This window comes from Hibiscus syriacus, unplaced genomic scaffold (genome assembly GCF_006381635.1).
Source record: "Hibiscus syriacus cultivar Baekdansim isolate YM2019G1 unplaced genomic scaffold, ASM638163v2 tig00000913_pilon, whole genome shotgun sequence".
NCBI lineage: Eukaryota > Viridiplantae > Streptophyta > Magnoliopsida > Malvales > Malvaceae > Hibiscus > Hibiscus syriacus.
In genome coordinates this window covers 288,368-308,630 of record NW_024061832.1, presented here as the reverse complement: position 1 = coordinate 308,630, position 20,263 = coordinate 288,368, and the positions used below count along the sequence as shown (strand labels likewise).

At 32.8% G+C, this 20,263-nt stretch overlaps 1 protein-coding gene and 1 pseudogene across 3 annotated transcripts; both read right to left on the bottom strand.

Moving 5' to 3' along the window:
* Nucleotides 1-3,315: 3,315 nt before the first annotated feature.
* Nucleotides 3,316-5,517, bottom strand: LOC120116403 (annotated as a pseudogene).
* Nucleotides 5,518-15,604: 10,087 nt separating this feature from the next.
* On the bottom strand, nt 15,605-20,263 carry LOC120116385. Of its 3 annotated transcripts, XM_039136893.1 has the most exons (8): nt 20,104-20,263; nt 19,712-19,832; nt 19,082-19,491; nt 18,412-18,750; nt 18,303-18,344; nt 18,158-18,223; nt 17,468-17,497; nt 17,248-17,289 (listed from the first exon to the last, which is right to left on the bottom strand). In XM_039136893.1, the coding sequence occupies exons 2-6, from the start codon at nt 19,809-19,811 to the stop codon at nt 18,191-18,193; spliced, it is 924 nt and encodes a 307-aa protein (XP_038992824.1). In that variant the 5' UTR covers nt 19,812-19,832; nt 20,104-20,263; the 3' UTR covers nt 17,248-17,289; nt 17,468-17,497; nt 18,158-18,190. The 3 variants fall into 3 exon arrangements, with proteins under 3 accessions (XP_038992840.1, XP_038992824.1, XP_038992832.1); XM_039136901.1 differs by lacking the exon at nt 20,104-20,263 and having other exon boundaries at nt 19,712-20,097; XM_039136909.1 differs by lacking the exons at nt 19,082-19,491; nt 19,712-19,832; nt 20,104-20,263 and adding an exon at nt 15,605-16,148 and having other exon boundaries at nt 18,412-18,478.

Here is a 20,263-nt window from a genome sequence, read left to right as displayed (position 1 = left end):
AATTTCCAGCAGCTACAGCAGCTCCACGTAGCAGCTACAAACCGCCTCCAACGACGCTCGACCTGCTGCCACGCCTCGCCGAAGTATCCAGAATACTCAAAGTTGCCGTCCACGTCGCTGCCCTATGGTGAGTCACTACCATAGTTTGGTGACTCACCTCAAGGGCCATTCTTTACCCAGTTCGAATCCATCACCAATGATGGTTATAAAAACCATCTACCATGCCTGCAAAAAAAAGGAGGACAACAAACAACCAGAAAGAAAAAAGAGAGCAACGGAGAACACGAGAGAAACGAGGACATCCAGCAAAGAAAAAAAAAGAAGACAGAAAGCTACCAACGATCCCAATCAACGACAAACCAGTAAAAAAAAGAAGAAGAACAGAACAGAGGAACTTACTCTGTCATCGGAGAATCCCAAACGTCGCCGGAGAACCGAAATACCGAAGGTGAAAATCGTAGATTTACGATATATTATAGGGTTTTAGGTTAAAATAACCTTATATCGGACCTTAGGATGTTTAGATCTACCCTTATAGTTCTATAACTTTTCAATTTAGTCACTGAAATTGACTTTTAATCATTTTAATTTAGTGTTTAAATTTTATTTTATTATATTTTAACCATTAACTGTATTTTATATATATTTAGGAAAATATCAAATTTAGTCCCTCATAGTTTATTAATTATTATTTTAATCACGTATTAATTAGGTTAAATTACACTATTAATCATTATCTTTCATAATATTTCGAATTATTATCTTTATTTTTAATACTTTATATTTAGTTTTATAATTTTTGAATTTCTTTTATTTTGATCATTATTTAATTACAATATTATTTTTTTATTACTTTTATATTTTAATTATTGCTTTAATTATTATTTTATTATTATCTTAATCATATAAATATATATATATATATTTTTAATAGTAATGTTTATTTATTTTCGATATCAAAGAAAAGGGCAGTCTTAATATAACTGGATGTCCTATTCTGGTATTTTAAAATAATTAAATATTATAAAAATTATAATTTAGTTTTATTTAAAATATTAAAATTTTAATATATTTTTATCAAAGAAGAGAGCTGTCTTAAGATACCTAGAAGTCATTTTCTGATATTTTTGAATAAATAAATATCTTACTATATTAAAATAAATTTTTGTCATAAAAAATGTTTGTCATTTATTTATTTTTTAAATATTGAAGAAAAGAGCTGTCTTAAGGCACCTAGAAGTTCTTTTCTGATATTTTTTAATTTTGAAATAATATAAATTTAAATTAAATATATTTTGAATTTTTTTTAATTTTTAATAATAGAGACAATTTATAATTAAAAAGTACCAATTTTGGGCGTTGTAGGGGTGCTAATCCTTCCCTAAACGTAACCGACCACGAATCCCTTTTTATTATTAAAAAAGAACGAATTTTTGGTTATAAACGCAGATCAGTTCATTTTTTAATTGATGTTTTCTTAAAACTCTTTTAAAAAAAATAATAATTTTTAGGTATTCGACCTACCTGATCCAAAAGGCCGATGGCGACTCCCAAATTATTTTCAAAACCATTTATTCACATCAATTTTCCCGCCAAATAAATATTTCGTGCCCGGATGAAAACCGGTTACGACAGGGACCATTTGAAGACAAATGCTTAATTATTCTACTAAAACCGCTGTGATCTTTAGAAACAACAATAATTCTCTTAACCATTGAGATAAGTTGCTTCTAAGAATATTAGTAGCTAGGTTAAATTATACTATTTGAAGGAAGAATATTTGATTTGGTGGTTACGTGAAATCATGGTCTTTTGCTCAAAAGATATCATTCCAAAATAAACACATATAAATACATTCCATGGGGGTGATAGATACTTGTCAACATACAATTGGTATTATAATATGATTTAAATCAATCTTTCTGGTAAATAGAAGTGTTCATGCAAATTGCAATGCAGCCTATAATTCCACGGCAAAGCCGCTTACATTAGGCGAGGAGCTTAACTTGTTTAATATATTATTGGCAAAAAATATCAGAGCTATTTGTACTTTAAAAAAAATTAAAGTCTCGTATTATTTTTTCGTCTAATGTGGTCTTTTAACTCAAAAAATAAACCTATTTTTAGTCTTTTGATCAATATTTTTTGTCATTTGATTGTTATAGTGTTGATATGGTGATCCATGAATACTAACATGACAGTTCATCTGTCATGTTTGAGTTACCAATTTAGTTCATCTGTCATGTTATCCATCACGTTATCAACCACCGTGGACCGCCATGTCAATACCGTGAACTGTCATGTCAGCACCTTAATAGTCAACGGTGAAAAACGTTAGTCAAAATGTCACATTGAACTTATTTTATGATTTGAATGGCCACATTAAAAGGAAAATAATAAAGGATCACATAATTTTTTTCTAAAAGTACAGGGACCTCAAACTGTTTTGCCTATTTTGTTTTTTTTCATGGCAAAGTAGCTTGCATTAGATGTGAACTTTGACAAGATTTAATAAATTCATTTATATTAGACGATGATTTATCTTTGTTATTTATATATATTATAGATACATGTACGTATAGTTATGTATATATTTTATTTCTCACTTGACGTATGATTTGGTCGAAAGAAGTTGGACCATTTGAACCAAGCCGGTCTAGCTAGACAAGTAGATTGGTATGTGTTGATTATTTGGTTTTAATCAAATTAATCGACTAAATCGAATTGGTTCGATTAATATGATCGGTTATCGAATTAATTTCATCAAGAAACAGTTAATATTTTTTTAATATTCGGTTACGATTAATTCAGTTTAAAATCGATTAATTAACTGAATTAACTAAAATTATTTAATATTAAATATATAATATTTATTAAATATATATTTTAAACTAAAAATCATTAAGAATTAAGACCCTATTATTTTTTAACCACAATAAACTCATTAAATTATTAATATCTAATTAAATTTTAACCCAAATAAAAAATATATTTCTATTATATTCAAATTAATCTAACTAAAAAATTATAAAAAATTTCGGTTGATTCAGTTAATCAACCAAAATAATCAAACTTTATTTGGTTCGGTTAATATTTTGGGAGAAAAATTGGTTCGATTAACGATTAAAGAAAAAAAATCAATTAATTCGATTAATAAAAAATTCAATCTGATATATGGTTGAATTAACCGTCTGAACACTCTTATATCGGTAACTCTAAAAAAAATATGTACTGTTTTCTACAGGGACTTGCTGCTCAAGAAAAAGATCTCAGTGCTTGATATGCCAAAATCGGGTAATATCTTATACCAAATAATCTAAAACAGATCTACATTATCAAAATAACTCAAATTCAAGGTGCTCTCCGGCAGCTTTACATTCCAAATAATTGTTCTTTGTTTCAAGGATCATGGCCGGACCCCGAATTCATATAACTCGGGTGTTGCTTGATCTCAGCAGCTCCCTTTTTCGATCCCAGACGATTCTCGGGTTCCTTTACCAACAGCCCTCGGATGAGTTCCCTTGCTTGGAAACTAACAAGAGGACTGTCCGGGAACTTAAGGCTTTGTAGCACGACATTAGCCAGTGTTTCATCGTTCCCTACGCCTTTAAACGGTGTTTCATCATTCCCTACGCTTTTAAACGGTGTTTCATCATTCCCTACGCCTTTAAACGGTGTCTTTCTGTAAAGAAGCTCGTAAAGAAAGACACCATAGGTACACCAATCAACGGCGGCTCCATGCCCCTCTCCTTTAATGATCTCAGGGGCTAAGTACTCGTGGGTTCCGACGAAGGAATTGGATCTTGCATCAGTAGGCTCAGCCACGAGCTGTGGCAACGATCTGAGACGGGAAGCAAGGTTCGGTCTCGCCGCCTTTGTTTTTGCAGCAGCAGGCAATAACTTAGGACTCAAGCATCACATTTGACATGAGTGTTCAATGCAGAACGGCTCAGTGCAGCCAGATCCTTCACACGGGCCAGATATCCTTGCAGGATCCAGAATCGATGAAGATTTCAGCAGAGTTGGATTAACCATGCATCTAAGCGAAAGGTCGAAATCCGTGAGCATTATGTGGCCATCTTCTCGGACAAGAATGTTTTCTGGTTTCAAATCACGGTAAATAACTCCAAGCATGTGCAAGTACTCCAAAGCAAGAAGGACCTCATCTACATAAAACCTACATGTAAAACAATACAAATATAACCAGTTCGGATATCGGAATATAGTAGATGTTCAAACTGAACGAGGAACCGAAACATGCAAGATCAAAAGATAATTCAAACCTGCATTTTATCATCTAAGCATCTTACCTAGCTGCCGGCTCAGAGAAACATCTCCTGGGCTGCCTTTGCTGAAGGACATGCAGGTCCCCACCCGGACAGTACTCCATAACCAAACATGATAAGTTATCTGATGTGAATTGTGTAAATAACGTAGGTAGAAAAGGATGATCAAGCATCCTTAACATTTCTCTCTCGGTTTGGGCCCTCGTCATTTTCTTCCTTCTTGCCAAATATTTGTTGTCCATGATCTTTAATGCGAACAAGCAGTTTGTACCGATAAGCTCAGCAAGATATACTGTCCCGATATCCCCACAACCGAGCTTCTTTAAAAGATTGAAATGTCTCAACCCCAGGATTTCATCCTGCATTTTAACGTGTCATATGGCTTCCCATCTTACGTCCTTTGACATGTGAGGTCTATTCCCACAGCTAGACCGGCTTAAATTGCTGTAATCACTGATGCTCGTGCTACTACTATCACCAAGGCTACTTGGACTTTGGGAAAAGTCTCCCTTGTTTCTCGAGTTTGTGCTCTTGTTAGCCCTTGGAATTGAGGCTCAGCTTTTGTTAGAATTGTTTTCAGCCAAGGTTGGTCTGCACACATCGGAATTCACATCAGCCAAGGTTTCTTCAGGCACCAACGATATTTCAACCACACCCCGCTTACCTTCACCTACGGAACAACCGGATCCACTGGTGGATTCAACTACAACTGATTTGAACAGATTTTTTATCCTTCCAGCTTCAGATACCCCGGGAGAACTAATTGACATCGATTTCCTTTTCATAGCAGCCATTTCCGATGCCTTGGAAACACAAAGATCCCTCAATGCCTGTTTCATTAACAACGGCTCCGAGCCACCTATTCTCGGGGACTGGGGCATCCCCACCATAATCGGCTTTTTCAATGCATTTTCCTTTGCACCTCCTTGGTACGAACGAAACACTTACACCATTTGGACCTTTAAGTTTGATAGACTTGAAAAGCCGATTAATATCACCTTCAAGAGAACCCTTGTATCCCGGTTTCGATACAGGTGGCTTCCGATCTTTGTCACCGAAACGCAATCCTGAATACGGTCGGAATGACCCTGTAGATTGTCGTACTGGTTTCAACTTTTTGCCAGCTTCAACGATTTCACGAGTACCAGCATATGAACCCATTTTAACTGCTACATAGTACAAAAATCTCTCAGCTGTATTCAAAAGAAACAGAATAATACAAACCTCAACCTCCTAAAGAACAACACGGATCCATCCATACCTACATACATACACTCCCAATAAATTTACAGAAACGGTAAAGTTTTCAGAGAAAATCATTCAAAATCACGAATTACAACAAGTACCTAAGTAGATTTCCTTAAATTCATTCGATCTCAAGTATCTATTATCATCATTAGCTCCTGAATCTTATGATGTTTTAATTTAAAATAACTAAAAATGAAAACAAACACAGAAATTTGAAGCTGAAACATGCTCAAAAATTTCTTTCAAGGATCAAATCTAACCCAAAACCAAAGAAAAAACAGATCCAAAACCCAAGCAACAAAGAAAGAAAGAAAAGGCAGAAACTGTACCTTAAGGGAGAAGAGAGAAGTGCCATTGGTGAAAACATCTTTGGGGCCAAAAATGTATGAAGTGATAAAGAAATTTACAAACAGATGGTTCAGATATTAAAAAGTCTGGCAAAAAAAATCAAAGGACGAGAGAGGGTTTACAGAAGAGAAAAAAAATCTCAAAAGCAGAATGGGCAGAGAGAGTACCCAGAAATGTATGCTGTTTCCTCTTGGGCACTTTAATTATAGTAAAGTGGGTCTCACGTACTAGAGAAGGAAAGGGAAAGTGTGAATCAATTTGTATAAAATAAAATTCAAATATTTTGATTAATATCGACAAGAAATATTAGAGTAAATTATGAGTTTAGCACGTAAAATATTAGTTTGAGTCCGTTTTAATAATTAAATTTTTATTTTTTTTAAATTATATCTAAAATTTAATTTTTATTTTATTTTAGTACCTCATTCAAAATTTAAGATAAATTTTGAAAAGATTGAAAATTTAGGTATTAAAACGGACCATAGTCTAAATGCTAAACAGGTTAAGTTCTTAAATGTTGGGTACTAAAATGAAATAAAAACTAACATTAACACTAGGCATGACTTTGAAAAAAATTAAAAGTTTAAGTATTAAAATAAACTAAAACTAATAGTTTAGATACTAAATGTGTAGTTTATCCTAAATATTAATTTAGTATACATTTTAAATTTTAATTATATATATATATATATAATTGCGCTCTTTCTTTCTCTATCTATATTTTAGGGAGGTTTTTAACGAAATTTATTGGTACTGTATGGTTGGCCTTAATAAAAATCATGGAACGATCAACCATTTAATATTGAACGCTTATATCTCTGATATTTTTTATGCTCAAACACGATACCTCAAGAAATAACATTAATTTTTTTTACAATAATCATTATTGTAAATAATTGTTATTTTTATTTAATCAAATAATGCTTTAGGGAATTAGCTTTCAATAATTGGGGAGAAAATACAATGTCGAGCTGGCCCGAAAGGTTTTGGGATTCACATTTTCCACTGAGCTCAAAATTCATCTCCTTTTGGCTCCTTTCTTGATCCAACCACACAAATTTATTAAATACATTTTATTATTTAATGGGAAATTATTATTATTAATTCTAAAAACATAGTTTCCAAAATTCAAATCAGTAACATGTTATTGTCATTTAACAAAAATAAATAAAGGCAGAACATGGAGGTATCGGTTCGTTATGTGATTGTGGTATCGGTTTCGTTTTAATGAATGGATTGTTATTCGAATTTGTATCCATAGCTCATCATTGTAGCTTATTGGCAATGTTGTTGAAGTTATGATACATTCCTTCATTTTTTCGGTCAACTTCTGCATATAGTGGACATTACCGGCCGACCGATGATAGTCTCTTATCTATTTTGAAGGAGAAGGGAGTGAACCTCGATGAAGTTGAGGTTTCTTTCGATCTATCTGTTTTATCTTCCGCAATAGTAGAACTGAAATCTCGATGTTTCGTCAGTGAAGTGATGATTATGTTGTATGTTCTCTAAAATGGCAAATTGGCAATTGTCTCTTATGCTTTCACGTTATCATCCGTGGGCCTTCGGTCCGATATGACATTGTATTTGGTGTCAAGATGTGCCGCGCAACTCCGATATTTATGATGATGGAAAAGCCAGCACGCCTTCACCACTCTGGTCTCCAAGAACACCATGGACCCCTACCACACCTTCGGCATGCCGGAGTCCTGATGGCCTTGCATCAACTACATCTCAACCGACGTCAAATATTGCTAAAGCTTATGGGATTTCCGGCATCTAATCGTAATATTCCGTCAGTTTAATCTTTAGGGTTTCGGTATAAACTGATATGCTTTACTGTTTTTTCTTGGCTAGTAGCAATAGCATTATCGTTAAAAATCAATTGAAAAATCTAAAAATTTCAAGTCATTCAAGTTTGGGTCATGATGATGTCAAGTGTGGACCATGTCCTGTCCAAATCATTCGGTCTCGGTTTAATACTCATGTTTACGAGTTCGAGTTAGGCATTGTCGTACCAGCGGTACGACTGCCTTTATTGTTGCTGTCATCGTGGAGGAAGAGGGCCAAGTTATCGAAGCAGACCAAGTTAGGCATTGTCGTCCTCGTACCACTGGTATGACCACCTTATCAAGAAGAGTTTAAAGATAAATATATTTACAAATCTTGTATGTAAATCGATTTGAAAATACAAAAATTAATAACCAAACAAAACAATCCATAAAATGAACCAAACCATCTAAGTTCGAGCCAAACTAACCATGGGTTGAAGTTTTGCTCATTTTAAACCGTAAACCATAAACCCCGAACCGATTGGAAGAGAGAAAAGTAAATGTAGGTACCAGACTGAAGCCATGACAGCAAAACACCCTCTGAATCACAGCCATGGCATTCATTTCCAAGCTATTCTGTTTCACTGTAGTGCGCCATTGTTTTTTTTTTTGATAAATCAGAATTTATTACCCAAAATAGCAATGTTATGCTACAACAAATCAACTAACAAAAGGGACAAAGCAACCTAGTACAAAAGAACCAAATATTGGTTAGACAATACCCAAGCATTACAAAGCAATTGATTAGTACTATCAAGTCTACTAATAACTTTGCCCCTAAGTCTAATGTTAACAGTTTCAGTAATGTCATTAAGCAAAATGTCGATTGATCTTTGCCGACCCTGGAAAATATGTTGATTCCTTTCCTGCCAGATGAAGTAGTTAAATGTATTCCAAGAAATCTTTAATAAGGTGATGATAAGAGACTTCCCTCTCCAAGTAGTGCTAGGCCAAGACACCATATTTTCCCAAGTAAGAGGAATAAAAGTCATATCATTCAATTGCAAAACAGCTTATCAGCAAACCCCACTCGAAAGCCGAATTCCTTAGCTGCATACTCGAGCGTCACCCTCCATTTTCCCAACACATCCAAATCCACATTCTCCACTGGCAAATCTTCCATCTCTTTGATTACAGCGCAGTCCAGGACTTGAACAGGGATAAGACATGCATCCGTAGCTTTCCCTCGAGCCTTTTCGATTCGAATCGCAATGGATTCGAGGTAGTCTGGATTTTCCCCCAAGCAGCGTTCTTTAGTACCTCTTCCAGTCCTTGGAAATTTCTGAACTCCACTTTGTACTTGTCCTTGTCATAAAGTGGGCTTTCCAAATCACTTGTTTCAAGCGATAATGTTTCGATACTCGGCAAGGTTTCACAATGATCAGTTCTCATCCATGGCCTTGCAGAACAATACTGAAAAAACAAAGGAAGCATGAATTTTGGAGGGTTGGATTTATACTTCATTTACTACATAAATTGTGAGAGAAAGTTGTGTATATGATCATAAAAAAACTTACAAAAAATTATTAATTTGCTAATCGATAATAAGAAAAATAGATAAACTACTAATCTATTAATTTTCTAATAAATAATTAAATATATTAAATTACTAATTATTTTTTTACTACACCAAAAAATTAAATCCTAAATACTATTTTAATGTATTTATGAATTGTTATTTTGATGTTTAAGTTTGAATTTGTTTCATACACTCTTTTGATAATGTTTTGGTTAAATTCATTAATTTATGTTTATAATAAGTTCTATATAGTATTAGTAGATTTTATATTCGAGCAACAAATTTTTTTAACGAGCACGAGTCGAACACTGGCCAACTCGCGATCGACACGGTTGATAAGCATCCCTAATTGGGACCTAATAATATACAGAACATAACCATAAGAAAGACGGGGAGTTTATAGCTTCAACCATATATGGTATTTTCAATGCTTATAAAGCTTCAACGCTAAGTATTGTTTTCAATGCAACACTGAAGCACCATGAAGAGAACCCTAAACCTATGGTTATCTGGTCCGATCGTTCTGAAAATATGTCAAATTCTGGCTCAAATGATCGAAATACATGACATATTTAGAACAAAACGCAAACCACATCCGAGAAGCTCGAACTAAATCTAAGTAACGTCGTTGAAAACAGCTTTTTGCTGGGTCTAAATAAGAGTCTGCTGTTAGAACCAAAACTATATAGATATAAAACCAAGAACCCAAATCTAATTCTGTAAAATCATCGATAATAAAATAATGTCGAGGCGGAAGCTTAACTTAATTGATAAGTTGAAATCTTTAGCCTATTTCTTGGTTACTATTATCTCTTTATATGGTACGAATATTAGCTCAATCTATCGATTATTTATAATTATGTCCCTCATGAAATTATAAATACAACTTATAGTATCTACATTTTAATTCCATGACACTTTAATATCTATCACACATGTAACATAATTGTTCACTTAATTTTATATTTATGATAGTATTGTACGTTATACATATGTGACCACCGTTATAAATTTTAATCCAACATCTGAAAATGCATTGCTTGACATAGCTTTTTGCTAGGTTAGAAATGTTGTGAATTTGATCACTAACTCTAACTTGGTCATAGAACTGAAACAATAAGCACTAGAGTTTGTCATTATATTTCCCGAGAGCTCAAACCCCTCCACCATTCTTGTCTCCAAGAACACCGTGTACCCCCCTACCACGTCTTCAGTATGTCGGAGTCTTGGTGGCCTTACATCAGCTCCCGGTCTCGAATATTGCAAATGCTGATGGGATTTCCGGCATTTGATTGTAATGTACCATCAGTTTTAATCTTTAGGGTTTCAGTACAAAAAGATCTGCTTTAATGTTTTACTTGGGTAGTAGCAATAGTATTCTCGTTAGAATATCCCTTTTGATGAACCAATCTAAATTCTAATAAATTGCTTTTGGTTTTGAAGTAGACTCCGTTAATGGGTTAGTTGTTCAAGTTGATTTTAGCTCGATCAGATTAAATAGAATTAATTGAAAATATTTAAAGATTTCATTTCATTCAGACTTAGGTTATGATAGTTTCAAGTTTCGAATCATACGGTTTGATACTCAAAATTTACGAGTGCGTCTTTGTTGTTGCCGTGATCATGAAGAGGGCCAAGATATTGAAGCAGACCTAGTTAGGCATTGTCATACTAGTACCACTGGCATGAGTCATATCGTATGACCGCCTTATCAGAAGATAATCTACGAAAGCCGACCCAACAGAATTTTATACCTTAAACTAATATAATTGAATTGACTTAAATCCAGTAAATATGATCAATTAATCAACTTAAATTTAAATATATATATATATATATATATTATATGTGAATCGATTTTCTTGGTAAAATTGATTTAAAAATACAAAAAAATTATAACCAAACAAAAAAATCCATAGAACTGACTGCATAACAACAAAAACCGGCAAAAACATCTAAATTTGAACCGAACTAACCAACCAAGGTAGTCTTCACGGCTTCACCACATGTTCTTGAATATATGGAGCAAATAGAAAAGTAATAGATATTGTGACCCGAACTCCAAAAACTTGAGCAAAATGATAAGAAAATGGAGGTCAATTTCAAGAAAGAACGTGTGACATAAGTAAAGGCAAAACAGAAAACTCAGGAAAGGATAGTCTAATTACTTCTAGAATTAGAACTCCGGAAAGAATTGTATAATTACAAGGTACATCATGCTCAAACTAGTACCCTTTAGAGAGAATAACACTCCAGGCCGCTTGATGAGTTCTAGTTTCATCACAAAACAATTTTTGAGTAAGCTAAATAGGAAAGCAAATTCATTTTCAACAGATTATCAACAAATCGCACTTACCAACTCTTTACTCCAATAAGAGGGTGGTAGGGCATAATGTGCACTCTCAGTAACACGATACCGACATTCATGGGAACGAGATTGAGAGCAATATATAAGCATTCACAAAAACTGTGTACAAGTCTATAAGAGCATGCACCGAAAGAATATGCTAATGCTGCATTGCTACAAAGCTTATCATGCTACAATCTTGAGTGTAAACAGATAAAAAGATTAAGGGTAATTATTAATTAATATACAATACAAACTTTGATAAGAAATGAAGAAATGAACCCAATAACAAGAGTGTCTGCAGCACATAAATTAGAGTATGAGAATCTAGTAGATATTAAGTCCATCTCACACATCAATTCTTCAGAGGGAATACGGGATAGACTATAATACCTGATAAATCCAAGTCCAAAGCCAAGAAAAACACGGCAGAGTACAAGCACATACACGTTTGAAGCATCACCACCAGGGGCTATAAGCCCAACTACAACTCCACTTTTGATTGCATGTCAGTACCAGCTTAAAAACAATAAAGAAGAAATTACCAAAAATGGAGTAAATTACTTGGCAAGGAGGAATCTTAAGCAGTATAAACTATAGATCCTCCACTGCAGTCTCTCAAAAGAATCAGGGATAAACTAAAAACCACGGCTGAGCACATAATCGTTTCAAGAATCACCACCAAGGGCTATAAGCCCTGCTACAACCCCGCTTAGGATTGTATGTCACTGCCCGCTTAGAGACTAGTAAAGTAGAAACTAGCAAAAACAGAGTAAATTAAAGCGCAAGGAAGAATCCCAAGCAGAAGAAACTATACATCCTCCATTGCACTCTCTCAAAAGAACTGAAGAATCAAATTCAATGTCGATTTAAAAAAAATAATTCTAAAGAAATATTGCTAACCAAATGCAACATCTACAAAAAAAACATGCGTTTAGAAACCTAGGCGAGAACATTTTGAAGCTTTAAAGATTGGCCTTCAATGGTAAAGATCAAAACGCAATATCTGCCAAAAAGAAATCAAATGAAAAGTGTTAAACAAATGAAATGAATGTGGGAGTAATCAATAATAGAATTTCAAAAAGGGAAACCTGAGTTTAGTGTACCTGGATATGTAGACATCGATTTGAAAATTTCCGAAAAGGGTTTTTGGGAGGAAATCAGCGTGAAACATCAGAAGCACAATCAGGAAGCAAGAAAGGAAACCACAAATTATATTCTGATGACTTATCAGAAGCTAAAAGAAAAGGCACAAATCAGCATGTGTACAGGGAAGCTTTTATACCAGAAAATTAATTTCCTAGCAAAAAAGACAGTCTTCCTGCTTTTTTATTTATGCCTTTTCATTTAGCCTCTAACTAGTTACCGGAAACAAATTCACGGCGACTTTTACGTTGAAGGTGCATGTTAAATTTCCAATAGTTGTGTGTCTAGCACGGATCTGAGAAATATAACTCAGATCAGATGAAATAATTGAACAAAAAAAACATTAATGATTTTTCCAAATCCAGAAAGAAAATCAACACCAACGAAACTATCTTTCAAACAACTGATGTATAATTATAAACAAACAAGCGAAGCGAAATTCACACAAGCAAACAAAGAGATCATAATTAAAACAAATCCAGTAGAATCAAAGAAAGAGATAAGTGAGAAAACGATGAAAAATGAAACTAGTAGAGTCGGCCATACTTACTGGATCGAAGCGTCAATAGCTGTGAAGTTAAAAGGAGAGAGGCTGCGGAAGTGTAAAGCTAAATAAAGAGAGAAATTTATTTGTGAGGGTTTTATTAGGGCAAAAGTTTTTTACTGTCATTAAAAAGGGTAAACTATGCATTTAATGCCTAAACTATTAATTTTTGTACGTTTTAGTATTTAAACTTTTATTTTTTTAAATCATACTTAACGTTTAGTACCTTGTCATTAAAAACTTAAAACGTTTAGTATCTAACTCAATTTTAATATGCTTTAGTGCCTAAATTTTCATTCTTTTCAAAACTTAACGTTAAATTTTGAATGAGATACTAAAATGAAACAAAAACTAAAATTTTTAACGGTGGGTACTAAAATAAAAACTAAATTTTAGGTATGATTTTAAAAAAATTGACAATTTAGGTATTAAAACAAACCAAAACTGATAGTTAAAATACTAAAGACATAATTTACCCTAAAATTCAATTTCACCTCACATGTCTAATTTTAAATGGGTATTATAAATTTAATCAACCAAATTTTATTACACTCGTATTTTAATTATTAAATTTAAAAAATTTCAATTGTTTACTCATTTTAGAGGTTAAATTTTTACCACTCCATTATTATTTTCGTAATAACATGATTTATTTTATTAATATATATATGACATATAATTTATTTTAGGTAAAATACACAAAGGTCTCGATTATTATAAGATGTTGTTTTGTTGAGTTCCTCAACTATTAAAAGATATAAAATTGTCCCTCAATTATAAGACATTATTTCTTGAGTCCCTATACTATTAAAAGTTATAAAATGGTCAAATGACTATTCATATGTTTCAAACTCGTTATTTCTGTTAAAAAATTGGCAGTCCTCTAAGCTAGATGTTAACCTACTGATTGAGATATGATAAAATATGATCCCAAAATTTCAAATGAATATACAACTCAAACAGTTATGAGATCAAATTTAATCATATCACACTTAACAGGTTAACATCCAACTCAGACAATTGTCTGCTTTTAATGATAAAGAAGTTTGGAACATATGAATAGTCGGGTGACCATTTTGAAACTCTTAATAATCGAGAGACTCAACAAAATAATATGTTGTAATTGGAGGACTATTTTATAACCTTTAATAATCAACTCAACAAAGCATCATCATATAGTCGAATGACGATTTATGTACTTTGCCTGAGTAAAGAACCGATGTTAATTTAAAGATAAATTACGTGTTTAGTACCTAAACTATTAATTTTAGCATGTTTTAATACCTACACTTTCATTTTTTTTAAAAAACCATGCTTAAAGTTTAATTTTTGTTTTATTTTAGTATCATGACGTTAAAAACTTTAATTTTTGTTTCATTTTAGTACACTGTTCAAAATTTAACATCAAGTTTTGAAAAAAAAGAAAGTTTAAGTTTTAAAACGGATCAAAAACTAATAGTTCAAGTAGTAAATTCGTTAAGTTTTTAATGTACGAGTACTGAAATGAAATAAAAATTAAATGTTATTTATTGTTTTTTAAAAAATTAAAAATTTATATATTAAAATAGACCAAAAATTGATAATATTTTGTTTTTAATTAATTCAATATTAATCTATTAAAAAACAAATGATTATTTAAAAGGAAGAAGAAATTATACACAACATAAATTCACGTTGGTCCAAGCCACCACCTTGCTTACTCTCCAACGCACGCATCTTCCTCCATTGGTGTACTAGCTAGGGATGATCATGGCTATCGATTAACGTTATAAAATATGATTAATTTAAAAAAATAGGTGAATAACAATATTATAATTTTAGGGTAAATTATGTATTTAGTACTTAAATTATTAATTTAATTCATTTTAATACCTAAACTTTTAATTTTTTTTAAAATCATACCTAAAATTTAATTTTTGTTTTATTTTAGTATTCTTCTGTTAAAAACCTTAGTTTTTATTTTAGTACTCCTGCTCTGAATTTAACGTTAAATTTTGAAAAAAATTGAAAGTTTAGGTACTAAGATGGACCAGAATTGAAAGTTTAGGTACTAAACGCGTTAAGTTTTTAACAACGAGTACTAAAATGAAATAAAAATTAAATGTGGGGTATGGTTTTGAAAAAAATCAAAAGTTCATGTATTAAAACAGACCAAATGTAATAGTTTAAGTACTAAATGCATAGTTTATCCTATAGTTTATAAAATATTAACCTATGGCTATTAAAAATCGAAGTTCAAACATAACATCAGAATATGAGATCAACGAGTTTAGATAACCGAAAACCATAAAGTTCTTAGGAACTCAAGTCCAGGATAACCAATTTGAAACCATCTCTGCTGGTGATTTATCAAAGATGTTGCAGCAAATGTAAATTACCTTTGATTCACCGTCATGAGAAAGCCAAACCTTTCTTCTTCTGGCTTGCTTTCAACAGTTGAGTAGCAAAGTAGGCAAGCAACTTCATCTTCAACAGTTTATCAGCAAATCCCACCCGAAAACCCAATTCCTTAGCCTGGTTGAGCGTAGCTGCCCATTTTTTCAATGTTTCCCAGTCGGAAAACTCGTCGGATTCTTCCATCTCTTTGATCGCAGCGCAGACCAAAACCAGAACACTGAAATGGGCGCTGCCAGCAGCTTTTCCACGATCATTTTCAATTCGAAACTCGATAAGCTTGAGATGGTCTGGAACTTTTCTCCCCGTGGTGTGATCCAATGCTTGTTCTAAGCCTAGGAAATCACGGTTCTCCACTTTGTTGTTGTCTTCGCTATAAAGCTGGTTTTCCAAATCACGGAATTTTAGACTGTAAATCTTCACCATTTTTATCTTGTTCCACAGTGACACCAACATCAGTTGCAGCATTTCCTTCGATAGAAAGCTGAAAAAAGCATGGAAAACTCATTAGGGGAAAAAACATCTAAATTATATAATATGATAAATTTCGAAAATCCAAATTGCATATCATCTCACCAAGTTTTATTCTAAAGAACAAATTTGATTCTCAAAACTAAATATGTTAATCAATTAACGGATTCTATTCAAACAGTGATGATTTTATCTCAAAATGAAAATTTAAAGCTTTAAAGTGCTTTGAGAAAAAGAATAAGAGCTAAATGATTATTTAGCTATAATAAAAAATGGGCACAGTTAATTATTTATGTATATGAGTAGGCTTATATAAAATTTGAGCTTTATATTTTATGTGGGGCTTCAACAAAAATGACGTGTTTATTCCACGCATAAACTCTACTTAACCGGCCCATAAACACCTCTACTTGAAACGTATGAAAAAGGTTGGATATATTTATGTAAGACATGATTTGTATCCGTCACTTGCACTGAATCTCACTAACATGATTGAAAATGAATCTCTATTAGGTCTAAAAATAAGTCTAGCGTATGTGAAAAAAATTACTTAACCAGCCCAACTATTCATTATGGTCTAAACACGTCTTTTTCTGTTAAAAATTTGACAGTTACTTAATTTGGACGTTAACATAATGATTGTGATATAGTCGTTTGAGATTTTGAGATCCGATTTTATGATATCACAGTTAGCAGATTAATATTCATATTAAAATGCGTTTTTTTTAAAGAAAAAAGGACGAATTTTGAACATAATGAATAGTTGGATGACCATTTCACAACTTTTCATAGTCGAGGAACTCGACAAAGCAACACTCTATAGTAGGAGGACTATTTTGTAACTTTTAATAATTGAAAGACTTAATAAAGTAGTGACCTATAGTCGGGGGACCATTTGTGTACTTTACCCTATTTTATTTTATTTTTAATAAACTAATCAATTTTAATTTGTGAAATATTCGAACATATAAACTTGAAAACTTAAAAGTTCAATTACATAATTCAAATATAGAGTTTAGAAATTCAAATGGAATGATCCAAATATAAAACAAAGTCTAAATAAAGTAATAATTGAATTTAAAATAAAAATAGGAAACTGGGTAATTGAGTACCTGTTTAAGTGGGATTTTGCAACTCGGGTGCGACAAGTAAACCTACAAAAACCAGTGTGCCAGGTGCTCAACTCTAAGATTTTTTTTAATAAAAGATATTCGATAATTTTTAACCAGATCAATAAGTCGACAATTCAAAATCACAAGTCGAATATTTTTAAACATCCTTAAATATTATGTATATTGGAAATTATTAATAGTATATATGTATAGTTTATACCTTCTCTCTTGGAGTCTCCTTGCTGTATTCCTGAAATATAAATAAATAAATATGATCAATATGTAAACAAGGGAAAGTCAAAGAATACATATGGCAAATTCCAACATTAATTTTAAGTTTGTATAATAAATTGTATGGTTTTTTATATTATATAACACAAAAATTAAATTTATAATAATATTATAATATAAATATTAGAAAATATATAAAGTTGACGATTTGTATCCATCACTTACACTCGAACCTGACTAACAAAGTTGAAAATGACTCTTAGATCTGAAAATAAGTGTAGTGCGTGAGAAAAGACTAATTTTTATGTGATTTATAAATAAGTAATGTATATGAATGTATTCAGATACAAGTTTTTCATATGATTATGACCACACATGAAAAACAAAAGTTGATCATACACTATACCTGAATATATTCATGTATTCGACACTTGCATTCAGGGATGGGTTGAGAGGAGTTGCTGGCAAATTCATATATAATTTAGATGTTTTCTTTATATTTTCTATTGATGTGTTTTTGCCTCCTAAATTTTATAGGTTCACCTCCTTAATTACAAAAAAACCCTATATCTAGTTCATGGGAAAAGACAGAATTACAATGTGTGATTTACAGATGTTAATCTTATTGAATAAATAATACTACTACGCTGCTAATAAAAATGATGAGAAATATACATACCATACTATTATTCTTAAGGAAGAATTGTGGAAGTTAGAGCATTTTTTCATCAATTTTGTTCGTTTCCTGGAAAAAAGAAACAAGTTAAATCGAGAATTTAGTTCATGAAATCAAATTTCTATTAGAATGGTGAACAATAGCATACCTGAAGGATTTGTTTATACATCTTTCTTGCATTTTGCAAATCCTGAAATTTGGAGATTTAGATGATGAAACAAAAATTTCACAGTAAGATTTATGGGGAAATAGCGTACCTGAAGGAATTTTTTGAAGTACTCGTTTTCCATATTGATCAATCTCTGCTTTGCCGCAGCTACTGTTAATTTACCATCCTTGGGAATCTTCGTGATAACTTTTTTAATTCTTTGGATTTCTGCCTCCGTAGCATGCATATCTTTCCTAAATTCCTGGATTTTAGCTTCCGTATCATCCATATCTTTCATAGATTTCTGGATTTCAACTTTCATAACTTTTTGGAATTCAGCTTTCATAGCACCACCATCTTTCATCATTCCTTGGATTTCGGCTGCCCGTGACCGAAACCCTTCAATGGTATCGCGGATGCCGCCTGAATTATGTAGCAGCTCCCTCGCCTTACATCATTGACACAGTGTCAGTGAAAGGATTGGTAGAGAGACAGAATTTTAAGTGAGGGTGGAACTTAAGAAATTATATAAAATAAAATAAAATTATAAAATTAAATCATCAATAGAAAAATAAACATAATTAAAATTATAGAAAAAAAATTAAAATTTTCTGAAGGTACGACCGCAATCCCACGCTCTGTCTGCCTAGTATTGTTCCCTTAATGTGAAAAGGATAGGCCTTGCTTGTAAAGCCATAGTCCAATCATTCATTTACTAGGGAGGGCTGTTATATATGTGAATTGAATATGAAGGACTAAGTTGAGGTAAGAGACTTTACGCTCTTCAGCCTATGGTTGATTCGATCTATCAAAAGTTTCGCACTTTTCCCCACCGTTAAAGGCGTGATCTGCTCGGCATAAGTCAATTCCTCCGTTTTTTCTGGTTCCCCGGGAGTTGACGATTCACTGGTAAAATCAGTTCCCCGGCGCCAGCTCTGTCTCCTTGGGCGTTTTTCTTTGGCATCGGAAAAGTTGAGAGTTACTCCCCGGTCTCTTTTCCTGCCCGACGAGTTCTCCTGATTATCACCGGGCGATATTTGTGGTTCGTTCATGCCAGATTGTGCTTCGAATGGCGCATTCTCAGGCTGTTGATCTTGGTCTCCATGGGGAACAGAATTCAAATATTTGTGGAGATCAGAAAAATCTATGCCCTCCGAGCAATCGTCTGCGTGGCTCATCATGAACGTATCTGAAAATTCAACTCAGATTAGTTCTAAATCATTGAACTGAAAACAATCAAAATCAGTAAACGGATTCTCCCTATTCAGATAAAAAAAATAGAAAGGAACAATCAAGCCAACGGGACCGAGTTATCTTTCAAAAAACAAAGGAAATAAAACTATAAACTAAAAAATTAAACAAAAAGATACGAAATTAAACGAAACGCCTCAAGTAATTAAAGAAACTACCAGATTGTACTTCTAATGCCACATTCTCAGGCTGTTGACCTTGAAGGTCTCCTCGGGATAGGAAAGCACGATCCTTCCAATAATCGTCAACGTGGCTCATCTTGAACGGATATGAAAATTTCTAAATCATTGAACCGAAAACAATCAAAATCACAAACGATTGCTTCCGATCCAGATCAAAAATAGAAAGGGACAAGCAAGTCAACGGCACTAGGTTATCTTCCAAAACAAAGGATAAAACCTTAAACTAAAAAATTAAACAAAAATATACGAAATTAAACGAAACGCCTCAAGAAATTAAAGAAACTACCAGTAAAGGAAATTATGCAAAATCCAAAGCAAGATAATGATAGATCATAGATGAATTAGTAGATTCAGTAGAAGAACTTAACTGCTTTGGCGTAGCTAAGAGAAGAGGGGAAAAGGGCTAGCTGCCGAAGAGTATAGCTAATGAGATGAAGGGCTTCATTGGTGGGGGACTTTACTTAAGGCCAACTCCCACTTGAGAAAGCGCGAGACTGAGAGTTCGCCGTTGTAATATGAAGCGCGAAA